At 46.8% G+C, this 17,272-nt stretch overlaps 1 protein-coding gene across 1 annotated transcript in view; it reads left to right on the top strand.

Annotated features, from left to right (window-relative positions):
- The window catches only part of LOC115180125 (ankyrin repeat and sterile alpha motif domain-containing protein 1B-like), a 112,370-nt gene extending 96,818 nt beyond the window's left edge, over window positions 1-15,552 (top strand). The window contains exons 4-7 of the mRNA XM_029742023.1: window positions 2,971-3,123; window positions 4,708-4,854; window positions 10,272-10,370; window positions 15,466-15,552. Of these exons, the coding sequence (XP_029597883.1) occupies window positions 2,971-3,123; window positions 4,708-4,854; window positions 10,272-10,370; window positions 15,466-15,552 (486 nt within the window). The remainder of the gene's footprint in view (window positions 1-2,970; window positions 3,124-4,707; window positions 4,855-10,271; window positions 10,371-15,465) is intronic.
- The last annotated feature ends 1,720 nt before the right edge of the window (window positions 15,553-17,272 follow it).

Below are 17,272 nucleotides of genomic sequence, written 5' to 3'. Positions count from 1 at the left end.
CCAGACCTGGACTAAAGCATCCGCCAACTCCTGGACAGTCTGTGGTGCAACGTGGCGTTGGTGGATGGAGCGAGACATGATGTCCCAGATGTGCTCAATTGGATTCAGGTCTGGGGAACGGGCGGGCCAGTCCATAGCATCAATGCCTTCCTCTTGCAGGAACTGCTGACACACTCCAGCCACATGAGGTCTAGCATTGTCTTGCATTAGGAGGAACCCAGGGCCAACCGCACCAGCATATGGTCTCACAAGGGGTCTGAGGATCTCATCTCGGTACCTAATGGCAGTCAGGCTACCTCTGGCGAGCACATGGAGGGCTGTGCGGCCCCCCAAAGAAATGCCACCCCACACCATGACTGACCCACCGCCAAACCGTTCATGCTGGAGGATGTTGCCGGCAGCAGAACGTTCTCCACGGCGTCTCCAGACTCTGTCACGTCTGTCACGTGCTCAGTGTGAACCTGCTTTCATCTGTGAAGAGCACAGGGCGCCAGTGGCGAATTTGCCAATCTTGGTGTTCTCTGGCAAATGCCAAACGTCCTGCACGGTGTTGGGCTGTAAGCACAACCCCCACCTGTGGATGTCGGGCCATCATACCACCCTCATGGAGTCTGTTTCTGACCGTTTGAGCAGGCACATGCACATTTGTGGCCTGCTGGAGGTCATTTTGCAGGGCTCTGGCAGTGCTCCTCCTGCTCCTCCTTGCACAAAGGCGGAGGTAGCGGTCCTGCTGCTGGGTTGTTGCCCTCCTACGGCCTCCTCCACGTCTCGATGTACTGGCCTGTCTCCTGGTAGCGCCTCCATGCTCTGGACACTACGCTGACAGACACAGCAAACCTTCTAGCAAACCTTCTAGCTGCACTACCTGAGCCACTTGTGTGGGTTGTAGACTCCGTCTCATGCTACCACTAGAGTGAAAGCACCGCCAGCATTCAAAAGTGACCAAAACATCAGCCAGGAAGCATAGGAACTGAGAAGTGGTCTGTGGTCACCACCTGCAGAACCACTCCTTTATTGGAGGTGTCTTGCTAATTGCCTATAATTTCCAGCTGTTGTCTATTCCATTTGCACAACAGCATGTGAAATGTATTGTCAATCAGTGTTGCTTCCTAAGTGGACAGTTTGATTTCACAGAAGTGTGATTGACTTGGAGTTACATTGTGTTGTTTAAGTGTTCCCTTTATTTTTTTGAGCAGTATATATATATATATATATATATATATATATATATGTGTGTGGTGTGTGTGTGTGTGTGTGTGTGTGTGCTATAAAGTGTCAACAGCATGCTTGTGGAACCAATCATCCCTCTCTGTAATGCTCTCCTGCTGTTTCCTGTACTCCCCTGTATGGTTGTGTCCTGTACTAGCCTGTATGGTTGTGTCCTGTACTACCCTGTATGGTTGTGTCCTGTACTACCCTGTATGGTTGTGTCCTGTACTACCCTGTATGGTTGTGTCCTGTACTACCCTGTATGGTTGTGTCCTGTACTACCCTGTATGGTTGTGTCCTGTACTCCCCTGTATGGTTGTGTCCTGTACTCCCCTGTATGGTTGTGTCCTGTACTACCCTGTATGGTTGTGTCCTGTACTACCCTGTATGGTTGTGTCCTGTACTACCCTGTACGCTGTGTCCTGTACTACCCTGTACGCTGTGTCCTGTACTACCCTGTACGCTGTGTTCTGTACTACCCTGTATGGTTGTGTCCTGTACTACCCTGTATGGTTGTGTCCTGTACTACCCTGTATGGTTGTGTCCTGTACTACTCTGTATGGTTGTGTCCTGTACTACTCTGTATGGTTGTGTCCTGTACTCCCCTGTATGGTTGTGTCCTGTACTACTCTGTATGGTTGTGTCCTGTACTCCCCTGTACGCTGTGTCCTGTACTATCCTGTATGGTTGTGTCCTGTACTCCCCTGTATGGTTGTGTCCTGTACTCCCCTGTATGGTTGTGTCCTGTACTACCCTGTATGGTTGTGTCCTGTACTACCCTGTATGGTTGTGTCCTGTACTCCCCTGTATGGTTGTGTCCTGTACTCCCCTGTATGGTTGTGTCCTGTACTACCCTGTATGGTTGTGTCCTGTACTCCCCTGTATGGTTGTGTCCTGTACTCCCCTGTATGGTTGTGTCCTGTACTACCCTGTATGGTTGTGTCCTGTACTACCCTGTATGGTTGTGTCCTGTACTCCCCTGTATGGTTGTGTCCTGTACTACCCTGTATGGTTGTGTCCTGTACTACCCTGTATGGTTGTGTCCTGTACTACCCTGTATGGTTGTGTCCTGTACTACCCTGTATGGCTGTGTAGTGGGTGATAGAAGGCTACACTGACCATAGACTGTTAGCAGGGGGGATAGAAGGCTACACTGACCATAGACTGTTAGCAGGGGGGGATAGAAGGCTACACTGATCATAGACTGTTAGCAGGGGGGATAGAAGGCTACACTGACCATAGACGGACAGCAGGGGGTGATAGAAGGCTACTGTGGGCAGTTCTGGGACTCAGGATTCAGGAGAGTCCTCTGGTAAACTGTATGTGTGACACTAGAGTTTGTCCCACACAGTAGATGGAGCTGTGGCTGCAAAGACTCACAGTCCATGAGGTCAACATAATAGATGGAGCTGTGGATGCAGAGACTCACAGTCCATGAGGTCAACATAATAGATGGAGCTGTGGATGCAAAGACTCAGTCCATGAGGTCAACATAATAGATGGAGCTGTGGATGCAAGGACTCACAGTCCATGAGGTCAGCATAATAGATGGAGCTGTGGATGCCAGGACTCACAGTCCATGAGGTCAACATAATAGATGGAGCTGTGGATGCAAAGACTCACAGTCCATGAGGTCAACATAATAGATGGAGCTGTGGATGCAAAGACTCACAGTCCATGAGGTCAACATAATAGATGGATCCATGTTGTGAAGCGATACATTGTTTGTTTACTCAGACAGTTGTTCCCCCCTGTATACAGAACCATGAGAGGGAGACAGCGCTGCACTGTGCGGCCCAGTACGGCCACTCTGAGGTGGTGTCCATCCTACTGAAGGAGCTGACAGACCCCACCATGAGGAACAGCCGCGACGAGACGCCCCTGGACCTGGCCGCACTCTACGGACGACTTCAGGTGAGGATGGACCTGAGCAAGGCTTCTTCCTTCTACAGAGTTTTCCCAAGCCAATGTGCCTCTGATTCTGCTTTCTTCTGGGTTACTGTAAAAGCAATTTGTGACATTTTAAAAGGCTTTTATAAATGCATTTGATAGTGAGAGAGAGGGGGGTTGAGAGAGAGCCTTTGACTAGTTTCATTAGTTGTGCTAGTTCAGGACTACAACAAAATATACTATATATACAAAATTAGTGGATTCGGCTGTTTCAGGCACACCCGTTGCTGACAGGTATAAGTAATTGAGCACACCGCCATGCAATCTCCATAGACAAACATTGGCAGTAGAATGGCCTAACTGAAGAGTTCAGTGACTCAATGTGGCGCCGTCATATGTGTCCCTTCCAACAAGTCAGTTCATCACATTTCTGCCCTGCTAGAGCTGCCCCAGTCAACTATAAGTGCTGTTAATGTGAAGTGGAAACGTCTAGGAGCAACAACGGCTCAGACGCGAAGTGGTAGGCCACACAATTTCACAGAATGGGACCACAGAGTGCTGAAGCGTGTACCGCGTAAAAACGTCTTGTCCTCGGTTGAAACACACCCGAGTTCCAAACTGCCTCTGGAAGCAACGTCAGCACAAGAACTGTTGGGAGCTTCATGAAATGGGATTCAATGGCTGAGCAGCCGAACACAAGCCTAAGATAACCATGCTCAATGCCAAGCGTCTGCTGGAGTGGTGTAAAGCTCGCCGCAATTGGACTCTGGAACAGTGGAAACACCTTCTCTGGAGTGATGAATCACGCTTCACCATCTGGCAGTCCGACTGACGAATCTAGGTTTGGCGGATGCCAGGAGAACACTACCTGGCCCAATGCATAGTGCCAACTGTAAAGTTTGGTGGATGAGGAATAATGGTCTGGGGCTGTTTTTCATGGTTTGGGCTAGGCCCCTTAGTTCCAGTGAAGGGAAATCTTAACGCTACAGCATACAATGACATTCTATACGATTCTGTGCTTCCAACTTTGTGGCAACAGTTTGGGGAAGGCCCTTTCCTGTTTCAGCATGACAATATCCCCATGCGCAAAGTGAGGTCCGTACAGAAATGGTTTGTCGATTTGTGTGGAAGAACTTGACTGTTTTGCACAGAGCCCTGATCTCAACCCCATCGAACAGCTTTGGGATGAATTGGAACGCAGACTGCGAGACAGGCCTACTCGCCCAACATAAGTGCCTGACATCACTAATGCTCTTGTGGCCGAATGGAAGCAAGTCCCCGCAGCAATGTTCCAACATCTAGTGGAAAGCCTTCCCAGAAGAGTGGAGGCTGTTATAGCAGCAAAGGGGGGACCAACTCCATATTAATGCCCATGATTTTGAAATGAGATGTCGACAAGCAGGTGTCCACATACGTTTGGTCCTGACGTGGCTTGTGGTCCTGACGGTCTGAAAACAATGTTGTATGGAATACTGTAGTAACCGACAAGGGCCTGTATCAAATAACTACACATTTAGATCTTGGAACTCATGTCCACTGGGCTTGAACCCCTCTCTCCTCCCCTCTCCTCCCCTCTCCTCCCCTCTCCTCCCTTCCCCCTCATCCCAGGTGGTCTGTATGTTGGTGACCGCCCACCCCAACCTGATGAGCAGCCACGGGACAAGGCGCCACACGCCCCTGCACCTGGCCGCCCGCAACGGGCACCACTCAGCCGTGCACACCCTGCTGGAGGCCGGCATGGACGTCAACTCCCAGGTCAGCGTTCTAGGGGTCAGGGTCACTGTGGAGTCAGGGGTGAGCGGTTAGGTGGATGGGTAAGGGTTGGGAGGGGGGTGAGGAATGGTTTCGTAGGTTAGCTTTTATTCTGCAGGTGTGTTGTTGGGGGGGGGGTCACTCTGCGTTTCTACTTCAGTACAACATGTTCTCCTGTAGAGGGAGGTAAAGAGATGTGAGCTAAAGGTCAACTCAGCCTTAAAGGAAAACTCCTCCCAAAAACAGTCTTTTGGTATTTGTTTCATTTTGTCAGCAATCAAGTTTTCAAGATGGGTGACTTTCAAAATACAGAAATCATCCCTGTATGATGGATTTAGCATCACCTGGTAGTCAGGGTCAAACCAGGCTTCAGCTTTGGAACAGTTCTCTTCTCTCCTCAAATCAAATCAAATCAAATGTATTTGTCACATACACATGGTTAGCAGGTGTTAATGCAAGTGTAGTAAAATGCTTGTGCTTCTAGTTCCGACCATGCAGTAATATCTAACAAGTAATATAACCTAACAATTCCACAACAACTACCTTATACACACAAGTGTAAAGGAATGAATAAGAATATGTACATAAAAATAAATGAGTGATGGCCGAACGGCATAGTCAAGATGCAGTAGATGGTATAGAGTACAGTATATACATATGAGATGAGTAATGTAGGGTATGAGAACATATGAAGTGACATTGTTTAAAGTGGCTAGTGATACATTATATCAAGATGGCAAGATGCAGTAGATGGTATAGAGTACAGTATATACATATGAGATGAGTAATGTAGGGTATGAGAACATATGAAGTGACATTGTTTAAAGTGGCTAGTGATACCTTACATCAAGACGGCAAGATGCAGTAGATGGTATAGAGTACAGTATATACATATGAGATGAGTAATGTAGGGTAAGTAAACATATATATATATATATATATATATATATATAAAGTGGCTAGTGATAAATTGTTTACATCAATTTTTCCATTATTAAAGTGGGTGGAGTTGAGTCAGTATGTTGGCAGCAGCTACTCAATGTTAGTGATGGCTGTTTAACAGTCTGATGGCCTTGAGATAGAAGCTGTTTTTCAGTCTCTCGGTCCCGGCTTTGATGCACCTGTACTGACCTCGCCTCCTGGATGATAGCGGGGTGAACAGGCAGTGGCTCGGGTGGTTGTTGTCCTTGATGATCTTTTTGGCCTTTCTCTGACATCGGGTGGTGTAGGTGTCCTGGAAGGCAGGTAGTTTGCCCCCGGGGATGCGTTGTGCAGACCTCACTACCCTCTGGAGAGCCTTCCAGTTATGGGCGGAGCAGCTGCCGTACCAGGCGGTGATACAGCCGGACAGGATGCTCTCGATTGTGCATCTGTAAAAGTTTCTGAGTGTTTTTGGTGACAAGCCGAATTTCTTCAGCCTCCTGAGGTTGAAGAGGCGCTGCTGTGCCTTCTTCACCACGCTGTCTGTGTGGGTGGACCATTTCAGTTTGTCCGTGATGTGTACGCCGAGGAACTTAAAACTCTCCACCCTCTCCACTACTGTCCCGTCTATGTAGATAGGGGGCTGCTCCCTCTGCTGTTTCCTGAAGTCCACGATCATCTCCTTTGTTTTGTTGATGTTGAGTGAGAGGTTATTTATTTGCACCACACTCCTAGAGCCCTCACCTCCTCCCTGTAGGCCATCTCGTCATTGTTGGTAATCAATCCTACCACTGTAGTGTCGTTTGCCAACTTGATGATTGAGTTGGAGGCGTGCATGGCCATGCAGTCATGGGTGAACAGGGAGTACAGGAGAGGGCTGAGAACGTACCCTTGTGGGGACCCAGTGTTGAAGATCAGCGGGGTGGAGATGTTGTTACCTACCCTCACCACCTGGGGGCGGCCCGTCAGGAAGTCCAGGACCCAGTTGCACAGGGTGGGGTCGAGACCCACGGTCTCGAGATTCATGACGAGTTTGGAGGGTACTATGGTGTTAAATGCTGAGCTGTAATCGATGAACATCGTTCTTACATTTCTCCTGCAGATGTTGCTCCAGTAAATCTGTCTCTTTAGCTCAAGATAACACTGCCTCCTCTCTCCTTGTAATGAATGTTTAAAGCCTGTCTCCTGTGTTTTTAATGAGTTCCTTCTACTTCCTTCTACTCAACCTCTTTCTGAATATGGTTTTGCGGTAATATTAGCAGAACACAGCAACTCACAGTGTGTGTGTGTGTTTGTGAGGGGCAGTCGGAGTAGGTCAAGGATGAGTTTGAGATGTGTGTGTGTTGTCTTCATACATACAGTATGGCACTGTGTATGTGTGATTGCTTCAGATACAGAACACTTGTGTGTGTGTGTGTGTGTGTGTGTGTGTGTGTGTGTGTGTGTGTGTGTGTGGGGAGGGGGGTTGTAGAATGATGTGTTTACCCCCCTCATACCTCTGTCCCTGTCCCTGTTCTTATGTGTATGTAAACCTGTCCCCTGTGTTTACCCCCCCTCATACCTCTGTCCCTGTCCCTGTTCTTATGTGTATGTAAACATGTCCCCTGTGTTTACCCCCCTCATACCTCTGTCCCTGTCCCTGTTCTTATGTGTATGTAAACCTGTCCCCTGTGTTTACCCCCCTCATACCTCTGTTCCTGTCCCTGTTCTTATGTGTATGTAAACCTGTCCCCTGTGTTTACCCCCCCTCATACCTCTGTCCCTGTCCCTGTTCTTATGTGTATGTAAACCTGTCCCCTGTGTTTACCCCCCTCATACCTCTGTCCCTGTCCCTGTTCTTATGTGTATGTAAACCTGTCCCCTGTGTTTACCCCCCTCATACCTCTGTTCCTGTTCTTATGTGTATGTAAACCTGTCCCCTGTGTTTACCCCCCTCATACCTCTGTTCCTGTCCCTGTTCTTATGTGTATGTAAACCTGTCCCCTGTGTTTACCCCCCCCTCATACCTCTGTCCCTGTCCCTGTTCTTATGTGTATGTAAATCTGTCCCCTGTGTTTACCCCCCTCATACCCCTGTCCCTGTTCTTATGTGTATGTAAACCTGTCCCCTGTGTTTACCCCCCTCATAACTCTGTCCCTGTTCTTATGTGTATGTAAACCTGTCCCCTGTGTTTACCCCCCTCATACCCCTGTCCCTGTTCTTATGTGTATGTAAACCTGTCCCCTGTGTTTAACTCCCTCATACCTCTGTTCCTGATCTTATGTGTATGTAAACCTGTCCCCCTCTCTCTCTTCACCCCGCCCCTCTCTCTCTTCACCCCGCCCCTCTCTCTCTCTTCACCCCGCCCCTCTCTCTCTCTTCACCCCGCCCCTCTCTCTTCACCCGCCCCTCTCTCTTCACCCGCCCCTCTCTCTTCACCCCTCCCTTCTCTCTCTTCACCCCTCCCTTCTCTCTCTTCACCCTCCCTTCTCTCTCTTCACCCCGCCCCTCTCTCTCTTCACCCCGCCCCTCTCTCTCTCTTCACCCCGCCCCTCTCTCTTCACCCCGCCCCTCTCTCTTCACCCCTCCCTTCTCTCTCTTCACCCCGCCCCTCTCTCTTCACCCCTCCCTTCTCTCTCTTCACCCCTCCCTTCTCTCTCTTCACCCTCCCTTCTCTCTCTTCACCCTCCCTTCTCTCTCTTCACCCTCCCTTCTCTCTCTTCACCCCTCCCCTCTCTCTTCACCCTCCCCTCTCTCTTCACCCCTCCCCTCTCTCTTCACCCCTCCCCTCTCTCTTCACCCTCCCCTCTCTCTTCACCCCTCCCCTCTCTCTTCACCCCTCCCCTCTCTCTTCACCCCTCCCCTCTCTCTTCACCCCTCCCCACTCTCTCTTCACCCTCCCTTCTCTCTCTTCACCCTCTTCACCCTAAATAGTAGTGTGTGGTTGTGTGTGTCAGTGCCTAGTAAAATAATTACATTAAAGCCCATCATTTGAATTAATAATGAATGAGGATCTCTCTCTCTCTAATGATGAGGGGATTCTATATGGAGAGACCTGCTGCTCTGTAGGCAGGTAGAGAACCAAGGACAAAAGTTGAGCCCGCTGGATATAAACACACACACACACACACATTCAGACCCCCCGACACACACACACACACACACACACACACCTTTATACTTCTTCAAGCTGTAAAGTGAATCTGAAACTGAGTGTCAAACTGTATTGAAAGGCCCCAAGGGGCGAAGCGGGCAGTGTGTTAAGAATTAGCGCGTCTAGGTGGGTCATGTTTCGGAGTTGCAGCGATGAGACAAGGTCGTAACTAGCAATGGGAGAAAATGTGGTAAAATAAAGGCCCAAAACAAAACCCCCCTCAGTCTTCAGTCAAACAGATAGGAAGTCAATCTTCTTTGTGAATCGATTTCCTCATTTTTCAGTGACATCACCAGCTATTCGCCATGGGAAACGACACAGGAAGGGGTTTGAGAGGGGGAAGTGGGGGAGGGTCTGCCGGTTTGGTTTCCTGTCCCTCGATGTATGTGTGTGTGCTCCCTCCAAACTCATCGCCCAGTCACCTCTAGTTCCATGTCACCGTGGGTTGTGAAGCTTTTTGTCTTTTCTCGATTTGGATCTTTTTACGTTCCTGTTTTTGACCTGGTCTTCTGGATTCTGTGGTATTGGATGATCAGATGCCCTTTCATTGGCATGCTTTGACCTTTGAACTGCAAGGGTCAGTCAGACTCACCAGGATTGGGTGTGTGGGAACACTGGAGGAGCAGTTCTGGGTTTTGATTGGTCGATGTGTTGGATTTCTGGGGTCTTTCCTGGCTGCGTTGATAATACCTTGGTGATAGAGGAAAGACAAGGTATAGTGTGTGTGTGTGCGCACACACACACACACACACACACACACACACACACACACACACAGCATGCTTGTTGCAATTAGTCACAAAGCAGGAGCCTGGCTGGGTGTTAGTGTGAGAGATCCAGCTAAGGTCAGAGGTACTGAAACACACAGGGTGTGTGTGTGTGTGTGTGTGTGTGTCTGTCTGTGTGTGTCTGTGTGTTTTTAAAATGCTTTTCTAAGTAATCACAGTTACTGTACACTAAATCTTTGACAACTATGGAAATCCACAAGTTGATTTCCCCTCCCACAGTTTCTCTGCATTGCATCATGCCACCAATAGACCAATGTATTCTACAGGGCCTAATGCCACTAGCATCCAGGCCATATGGAGAGGAGGGGAGGAATGGGAGGAAACTGCTGTGTTTGGAATGGGACGTTCCCTCCACGCGACTCTGTGTACAAAGAGATTTCTTGGGCGATGTCTTAAAATCAATCTTTTCTTTCTCTCTCCCACATCACTCTCCCCTCTCTTGCCTTCTATTATTCGGTCTCCTTCTTTTTCTCTCTTACCCTCCCCCCTCTCTTTACCTCTCTTTACCTCTCTTTACCTCCCTCTCTCTCTCTCTCTCTCTCTCTCTCTCTCTCTCTCTCTCTCTCTCTCTCTCTCAGACGGAGAATGGCAGTGCTCTCCACGAGGCAGCTCTCTATGGGAAGATGGATGTGGTTCGTCTGCTGCTAGACACAGGTGGGTGTCATGAGGGAGTCCATGTACCCCCCCCATACCTCTGTTCCTGTTCTTATGTGTATGTAAACCTGTCCCCTGTGTTTACCCCCCTCATACCTCTGTCCCTGTTCTTATGTGTATGTAAACCTGTCCCCTGTGTTTACCCCCCTCATACCTCTGTTCCTGTTCTTATGTGTATGTAAACCTGTCCCCTGTGTTTACCCCCCCTCATACCTCTGTCCCTGTTCCTGTTCTTATGTATATGTAAACCTGTCCCCTGTGTTTACCCCCCTCATACTTCTGTCCCTGTTCTTATGTGTATATTTACATTTACATTTAAGTCATTTAGCAGACGCTCTTATCCAGAGCGACTTACAAATTGGTGCATTCACCTATAATATCCATATATATAAACCTGTCCCCTGTGTTTACCCCCTCATATTTCTGTCCCTGTTCTTATGTGTATGTAAACCTGTCCCCTGTGTTTACCCCCCTCATACTTCTGTCCCTGTTCTTATGTGTATGTAAACCTGTCCCCTGTGTTTACCCCCCTCATACTTCTGTCCCTGTTCTTATGTGTATGTAAACCTGTCCCCTGTGTTTACCCCCCCTCATACCTCTGTCCCTGTTTCTGTTCTTATGTGTATGTAAACCTGTCCCCTGTGTTTACCCCCCTCATACTTCTGTTCCTGTTCTTATGTGTATGTAAACCCGTCCCCTGTGTTTACCCCCCCGTCCCCCCGTAGATGATATGGAGAGAGAGAGAGACAGTAGATGATATGGAGAGAGAGAGACAGTAGATGATATGGAGAGAGAGAGTAGATGATATGGAGAGAGAGAGTAGATGATATGGAGAGAGAGAGACAGTAGATGATATGGAGAGAGAGAGACAGTAGATGATATGGAGAGAGAGAGACGGTAGATGATATGGAGAGAGAGAGAGACGGTAGATGATATGGAGAGAGAGAGAGACAGTAGATGATATGGGAGAGAGAGAGAGTAGATGACATGGAGAGAGAGAGAGACAGTAGATGATATGGAGAGAGAGAGACAGTAGATGATATGGAGAGAGAGAGACGGTAGATGATATGGAGAGAGAGAGAGACGGTAGATGATATGGAGAGAGAGAGAAACGGTAGATGACATGAGAGAGAGAGAGAGAAAGAGAGAGAGAGAGAAACGGTAGATGATATGGAGAGAGAGAGACGGTAGATGATATGGAGAGAGAGAGACAGTAGATGATATGGAGAGAGAGAGACGGTAGATGATATGGAGAGAGAGAGACAGTAGATGATATGGAGAGAGAGACGGTAGATGATATGGAGAGAGAGTAGATGATATGGAGAGAGAGAGACAGTAGATGATATGGAGAGAGAGAGACAGTAGATGATATGGAGAGAGAGAGACGGTAGATGATATGGAGAGAGAGAGACAGTAGATGATATGGAGAGAGAGACGGTAGATGATATGGAGAGAGAGACAGTAGATGATATGGAGAGAGAGACAGTAGATGATATGGAGAGAGAGAGACAGTAGATGATATGGAGAGAGAGAGACAGTAGATGATATGGAGAGAGAGAGACAGTAGATAATATGGAGAGAGAGAGTAGATGATATGGAGAGAGAGAGAGACACAGTAGATGATATGGGGAGAGAGAGAGAGACAGTAGATGATATGGAGAGAGAGAGACAGTAGATGATATGGAGAGAGAGACGGTAGATGATATGGAGAGAGAGTAGATGATATGGAGAGAGAGAGACAGTAGATGATATGGAGAGAGAGAGACAGTAGATGATATGGAGAGAGAGAGACAGTAGATGATATGGAGAGAGAGAGACACAGTAGATGATATGGAGAGAGAGAGACAGTAGATGATATGGAGAGAGAGAGACAGTAGATGATATGGAGAGAGAGAGACAGTAGATGATATGGAGAGAGAGAGTAGATGATATGGAGAGAGAGAGACAGTAGATGATATGGAGAGAGAGAGACAGTAGATGATATGGAGAGAGAGAGACAGTAGATGATATGAGAGAGAGAGAGACAGTAGATGATATGGAGAGAGAGACGGTAGATGATATGGAGAGAGAGTAGATGATATGGAGAGAGAGAGACAGTAGATGATATGGAGAGAGAGAGTAGATGATATGGAGAGAGAGAGAGTAGATGATATGGAGAGAGAGAGAGACAGTAGATGATATGGGGAGAGAGAGAGAGACAGTAGATGATATGGAGAGAGAGAGACAGTAGATGATATGGAGAGAGAGACGGTAGATGATATGGAGAGAGAGTAGATGATATGGAAAGAGAGAGACCGTAGATGATATGGAGAGAGAGAGACAGTAGATGATATGAAGAGAGAGAGACAGTAGATGATATGGAGAGAGAGAGACAGTAGATGATATGGAGAGAGAGAGACAGTAGATGATATGGAGAGAGAGACGGTAGATGATATGGAGAGAGAGACAGTAGATGATATGGAGAGAGAGACAGTAGATGATATGGAGAGAGAGGAGACAGTAGATGATATGGAGAGAGGAGAGACAGAGATTTATATGGGAGACGAGAGGACAGTAGATATATGGAGAGAGAGAGTAGAGATATGGAGAGAGCGAGAGACACAGTAGCATGCTATGGGGAGAGGAGAGAGGGACAGTAGATGATATGGAGAGAGAGGACAGTAGATGATATGGAAGAGAGGACGGTAGATTGGGATATGGAGAGAGAGTAGATGATATGGATGAGAGAGAGACAGTAGATGATATGGGCGAGAGAGAGACAGTAGATGATATGGAGAGAGAGAGACAGTAGATGATATGGAGAGAGAGAGACAAGTAGATGATATGGAGAGAGAGGACAATAGATATATGGAGAGAGAGACAGTAGATGATATGGAGAGAGAGACAGTAGATGATATGGAGAGAGAGAGTAGATGATATGAGATGAGCGAGAGACAGTAGATGATATGGAGAGAGAGAGGACAGTAGATGATATGGAGAGAGAGAGACAGTAGATGATATGAGAGAGAGAGAGGACAGTAGATGAATGGAGAGAGGAGACGGTCGATGATATGGAGAAGCGAGTAGATGATATGAGAGAGAGACGAGACCAGTAGATGATATGGAGAGAGAGAGTAGATGATATGGAGAGAGCGGAGTAGATGATATGGGAGAGAGAGAGACAGTAGATGATTATGGGAGGAGAGAGAGGAGAGAACAGTAGCTGATTATGGAGAGAGAGAGACAGTAGATGATATGGAGAGAGAGACGGTAGATGATATGGAGAGAGAGTAGATGATATGGAAAGAGAGAGACCGTAGATGATATGGAGAGAGAGAGACAGTAGATGATATGAAGAGAGAGAGACAGTAGATGATATGGAGAGAGAGAGACAGTAGATGATATGGAGAGAGAGAGACAGTAGATGATATGGAGAGAGAGAGAGACAGTAGATGATATGGAGAGAGAGAGTAGATGATATGGAGAGAGAGAGACGGTAGATGATATGGAGAGAGAGAGACAGTAGATGATATGGAGAGAGAGAGACAGTAGATGATATGGAGAGAGAGAGACAGTAGATGATATGGAGAGAGAGAGTAGATGATATGGAGAGAGAGAGAGACAGTAGATGATATGGAGAGAGAGAGACAGTAGATGATATGGAGAGAGAGAGTAGATGATATGGAGAGAGAGAGACAGTAGATGATATGGAGAGAGAGAGTAGATGATATGGAGAGAGAGAGAGTAGATGATATGGAGAGAGAGAGAAACGGTAGATGACATGAGAGAGAGAGAGAGAAAGAGAGAGGGAGAGAGAGAGAGACGGTAGATGATATGGGTAGAGAGAGAAACGGTAGATGATATGGAGAGAGAGAGAGACAGTAGATGATATGGAGAGAGAGAGACGGTAGATGATATGGGGAGAGAGAGAGAGTAGACGATATGGAGAGAGAGAGCGACTGTAGATGATATGGAGAGAGAGAGAAACGGTAGATGACATGAGAGAGAGAAAGAGAGAGGGAGAGAGACGGTAGATGATATGGGGAGAGAGAGAGAGAGAGTAGACGATATGGAGAGAGAGAGAGACAGTAGATGATATGGAGAGAGAGAGACAGTAGATGATATGGAGAGAGAGAGAGACACAGTAGATGATATGGAGAGAGAGAGACACAGTAGATGATATGGAGAGAGAGAGACACAGTAGATGATATGGAGAGAAGAGTTTTGAGTTTTTATAAAACCTTTATTTTATGCTCAAGTAGTAACACAAATAATGTCCCACTGTGCCTTTTCAGAAATGAAACAACACGTGTCATTCTTAAATAAACATTGAAAAAATGAATAAATACAAATAAAAAAGCATTTCATCAACAAAAAATAATGTCCCCTCCTCCACAAAACAAACCACCCCTTCGTAAGCCCACTTCTCCTCAATGGGAGGTCTTTTACAGTTGAGAAGAACTCAAAATCCACTTTTATTCTCGCTTTGACTAGTCCCTAAAAAACACATCTTATATCCTGTCTATATCCCGTGTCTCTTTTATGTTTCCTAGCTTGTCCCAAAATAAAATGTAACAGATGACATTTTATTTTCTGTTGTTTACTATATTGAAACCCCCAAATCAAAACAGTGCTATTGAAAATCTCCCCTACAGCTGTAAAAAATACTATATCATTTCAAATAGAGGCGTTATCCTCTCACACACCATAAAACAGTGAAAAATTGCTTCTCTCATATTAAAAAAAGGACATGCATCTGAATTAATGACAGAAACAAAACTGCAATGATGTCATGCGAAACCTTCCATTGCATATCACCAGTACCCTTTTGTAATGGTGGCTTGTACAGTGCTCTCCATGCTGGCTTTACCTTGTCACCAAGGTCCAGTTTTACCCTCCAAGGAGTGTCTTTTCTATATTTCACTTCATCTATATTCAAAACCTTGACACACCCCCTATATAAATCCTTCCCATTCTCCTCATCCAAACCCACCTCTTCCAACCCTCTCAAATCCAGTAATGACACATTTCTTTCTGACTCTGAGATATTGGTATAATCCCTGGTTTTGGAAATGGGATGTTTTCGTCTTGTACCTTTTCCTTGTGACTGTTGAGCATAATCCCCTCTTCTGCTGACAGAGACTTCCTGCAGCTTCCCAGCAGTTGTCCTACAATCCTTACCGACCTCACCCCCAAATGTTCAGCCACCCGTCCTCCATCCATTAAGGGGGGCCCAGCCATGTCCATTAACTGTTTTAGGGGGATGATTTTGTCCTTCACCAGAATGTTGGAGACATGTGGAACAGCTGCAGTTGTACAATCCAGTGTTGCCCCATAACACCAGAGGTTCCTCCAGCAGCCAATGAACCGACTCCGCTGTAGTTATTCTGGACACCTTCATTATGCTCCAAACCCCAAGAAGGCCTCTATTAAACGGAGGTACTCCCTCCCTAGAAATCTGGCTACTATCAACCAGAAATAAAGCCTTCTTTAAACCTAATCCCCCTACCTGCTGTAATACCAGACCTGCCACCCCTCTCCAAACCACATTTTCCGGTCCATAAAGCAACCTTTGAATAAACTGGAACCGGAAAGCAGCAGCCCTACTAGCAACATGTACAATACCTTGTCCCCCCTCCTCCTTTGACAAATACAAAACACTTTGTGGAACCCAATGATATTTATCCCCCAAAACATCTACAATAATCGCCTGTATCTTGGCCAGAAGCCAGATTGTTTCTCTAAACATGACAACCCAGGCCACAGTGCAGAGGTAACCACATAGTTAACAATAATAGTGTGTCCCCTATATGACATACGAGATAACAACCAACGCCATCTCCTCATCCTCTCTTCCACCATTTCAACCACCCCATTCCAATTTTGTTCCATAGTCCCCTCATCTCCAAGGTACACTCCAAGATACTTACCCTTTCACCATTCCAGCCCCCCTGGCAAAGCCACGATCCCTCCAGACCATTTCCCAAACTGTGAAGAACAACTTTTTTGCCAATTTACCTTTGCATGGGATATTCCCCTAAACCGATCAACCATTAGACTCAAACTATACACCTCTGCTTGATTTTTCACTAAAATAACTACATCATCAGCATATGCTGAGAGACGAATAGAAGGAATATCCCTTGAAAGGTACACCCCTTCAATGTGACTTCTAATGCTATTTAGTAGTGGCTCTATAGCAATGGCATATAACATTCCAGACAACGAACACCCCTGCCTAATACCTCTACACACTTTAATAGGAGCTCTCAAGCCACCGTTAACTTTCAATACACTTTCAATGTCACCATATATCACCGTGATCATGGCAGTAAAACCAGAGCTGAAACCAAATGCCTCAAAGGTGCGTCATAAGTAGTGATGTTCAACTCGGTCAAATGCCTTTTCCTGATCAATTGAAATTAGACCAGCATCCAACCCAACAGCCCTAGAGACGTCCAAAAAATCCAGAATCAGGAAATTGTATCACCTATCTGCCTGCCGGGAACAGAGTAGGATTGGTATGGTATGATTTGTCCCATCACCTTCCTCAGCCTGTTGGACAAAGCCTTGGGCAGGATTTTATAATCAGTGCACAATAAGGCCACCGGCCTCCAGTTCTTCACCTCCATAGGGTCACCCTTTTTTGGTAGTAGGGTAAGGACAGCCCTTCTGCAGCTTATCAGTAGTAACCCTCCGGTCAAACTATCGTTAACTACTGCTAGCCAATCCTCTCCCAACATAGCCCCAAAAGACAAAAAAAGTCAACAGGAAGCCCACCATTTTCCATGCCTTTTAATGCAGCGTATATCTCCTGCAGAGACAATGGCTGCTCTAGTTCAACCTGAGCTTCTGCAGCCACCTGTAGGAGCCCATCAATAAACTGTTGTCACTGTTATATCCTCTTTGTACTCACACTTGTAGAGCTTAGCGTAGAACTCTACTG

The sequence above is a fragment of the Salmo trutta genome, chromosome 40, assembly GCF_901001165.1.
Source record: "Salmo trutta chromosome 40, fSalTru1.1, whole genome shotgun sequence".
NCBI classification, from domain to species: Eukaryota; Metazoa; Chordata; class Actinopteri; order Salmoniformes; family Salmonidae; genus Salmo; species Salmo trutta.
Note: the sequence above shows the minus strand (reverse complement) of the source record. Positions and strands in the feature narration are given on the sequence as shown.